The 2,479-nt window shown below is 50.8% G+C and overlaps 1 protein-coding gene across 1 annotated transcript in view; it reads left to right on the top strand.

Annotated features, from left to right (window-relative positions):
* Positions 1–1,937, top strand: part of LOC102256904 (lysine-specific demethylase 5B) — a gene marked incomplete at its 5' end in the record, with an annotated part of 14,053 nt that extends 12,116 nt beyond the window's left edge. Inside the window, one exon of the mRNA XM_005868963.1 lies at positions 1,821–1,937. Coding sequence (XP_005869025.1) covers positions 1,821–1,937 — 117 coding nt within the window. The remainder of the gene's footprint in view (positions 1–1,820) is intronic.
* Between the last annotated feature and the right edge of the window lie 542 nt (positions 1,938–2,479).

The raw sequence follows: 2,479 nt of genomic DNA, 5'->3' as shown, positions 1-2,479 counted from the left end.
GGAAAGGAGAGGGAGAGAGATAGAAACATCAATGATGAGAGAAAATCATGGATCGGCTGCCTCCCGCATGCCCAACACTGGGGATTAAGCCCACAACCGGGGCATGTGCCCTGACAGGGAATAGAACCGTAACCTCCTGGTTCATAGGTCAGTGTTCAACCACTCAGCCATGCTGGCCCAGCTGCTTTGTTTTTAAATCCTCACCTGAGGTTATTTCCCTCTTTCCATTGGTTTTCAGACAGAGTGGAAGGGAGGGAGGAGGGGGGGGAGAGAGAGAGAAAAACATCAACATGGGAGACACACATTGATTGGTTTGCCTCCAGCACATGCCCTGACTGGTGCTGGGTATCAAACCCAGTACGTGCCCTTGACCAGGAATCACCAGGAATCGAACCCTCGACCTTCAGTTTGAGGGCCAAAGCTCTACTCACTGAGCAAAACTGACCAGGACAACTCTACTTCTTTGAAATGCACCCAATGTCAGTATTTTTTTTTTTTTTATCCTCACCCGAGGGTATTTTTCCATTAATTTTTAGAGAACGTGGAAGAGAGAGGGAAAGACAGAAATATCAATGTGAGAGAAACAACATCAATTGATTGCCTCCTGCATGTGCCCTGACCAGGGCCTGGGCCAGGGAGGAGCCTGCAACCGAAGTTCCCGCCCTTGCCAGAATTGAACCTGGGACTCTTGGGTCCACAGGCCAATGCACTATCCACTGGCCCATTGTCACTATGTTTGTTTGTTTGTTTTGTTTTTGTTAATCCTCTCCTGAGAATATTTTTCCATTGATTTTTGATAGAGTGGAAGGGAGGGATCCAGCAAGGGAGGGGGAGAGAGAGATATCAATGTGAGAGAGACATCCATTGGCTGCCTCCCAAACTTGTGGATCCAGCCTGCAACCCAGGTACGTTCCCTTGAGTAGGAATCAAACCCGGGACCCTTTAGTGTGCTGGCCAATGCTCTAGTCACTGAGCCACACTGGCCAGGGCAGATTGTCAGTTTTTAAAAAGTATATGGTGTAAGTGTTACCAGAAAGGGGACCTGGCCCTGAACGGGTCTGCCTAGGGCTAGCTGGTAGTGTGTGGGTTCTTGACTTCATGCAGGAAATTCTCAAAACATGAGTCCAGATTCATTCTAGAGGGCGTTTATTAAAGCTGGGGACAGAGAGACAAGAAAGGGCTGGGGAAATGAACCTGGTCTGCTTTGGCTCACTAAGAACTCCAAGAAAAAGGGCTCTGGGGACAGTTCCAGGGGTTTGCCCGTTACTGTTAGGGGATGAACTACCATTGTCCGTTGCTGTCCTGATTGCAGGCCTCGTGGGGTCCCTTAGAGTTTAAGAGATTCATGCCTGTCGGGAAGAAGAGGGAGGAGGCGCGGGCATGCACCCGGGAGGGAGAGCAGGAGCTGGACCTTTGTTTTTTTGTTTTTTCTTTCTGGACCTTTGTTTTGAGGGGTTATAAAGGCTGGGCCTTTAAGGAAGGTCTTAGGGGGGATCTCAATGGAATATTCATCAGTTTTATGCTGATGTGCCAAAATGAAATTTCTTCTCTTAACTTCGTCTGTCCAGTGGCTGGCCAATGGCACTAATTGGATTTCTGCTGTCTCCCTGAGTAGGGTGATTTAAACATTTACCCTCTGGTTGGGGAGACGTGCAAACCATTTACTTGTAAGTGTCTCTGGTTTAGGGAAGATAGGATTTACTAGATGCCTGCAAACTGCTTGGCATCTAGATTTTCTATTTAATTCTGCCTCAGTTTCCCTGTGGTCCTGGCTTATGGGCCTGTCTCCTAAGAATTGTTTATCTACTGTCTTCTCAAAGATATTGCCTGAGGGCGAGGACTCTTACCTCTCCTTGCCACCTTGGCTAGGTGCTCCACCAACAGTCAACAATGATAACCAAGATGACTTAGGAAAAGGTGTGCTTTCCAGCCAGTAGGTGAACAAGTTTGAGGCCCTGTGCGCTGAGCCCCCATCCCTGGTTGTGGGGTAACTCAAGGGAGGGCAGGCAAGGACTTTTCCTTAAGGCGCCTGCAGCCTTATCTCTTCCTTCCTCAGGCAGGGGCAGGTAAGAACCAAGGAAAATCTACTTTCCTTCCGTCGGAGGAAGTCTGTTGAATAGGCAAAGAGGGCAGAGCGAAGGGAGGTGGGTGGTCCCCGCCTATTCTGTCCTGGAGAGGGAGGTCTGCCGCTCGCAGGTCCTAGGTCAGTGATGGCGAACCTATGACACGCGTGACAGGCAGGGGGACCGGCACAAACCACGAAGAAAACCCCGGCCTCTAAAGACACTGCGCTCCTTTCCTCTTCTGGGTCCTCAGAAGGGACCAGGAGAACCTGGAAGGTCCGCAAGGCAGGCAAGGGGCAAGGGTCGCCCGCTGAATCCTGGACGGTAGAGACACTAGTGAGTCTGGGCGGCAGCGCCGAGGGACTGGGAGGAGCGCTGCGCCAGGGCGGAGTCCAGAGGACTCTGGTCCTTCCTCC

Source organism: Myotis brandtii, unplaced genomic scaffold (genome assembly GCF_000412655.1).
Source record: "Myotis brandtii unplaced genomic scaffold, ASM41265v1 scaffold280, whole genome shotgun sequence".
Lineage (NCBI taxonomy): Eukaryota > Metazoa > Chordata > Mammalia > Chiroptera > Vespertilionidae > Myotis > Myotis brandtii.
The sequence above is the reverse complement of the archived record's forward strand: the minus strand, read 5'-3'. Positions and strand labels throughout refer to the sequence as shown.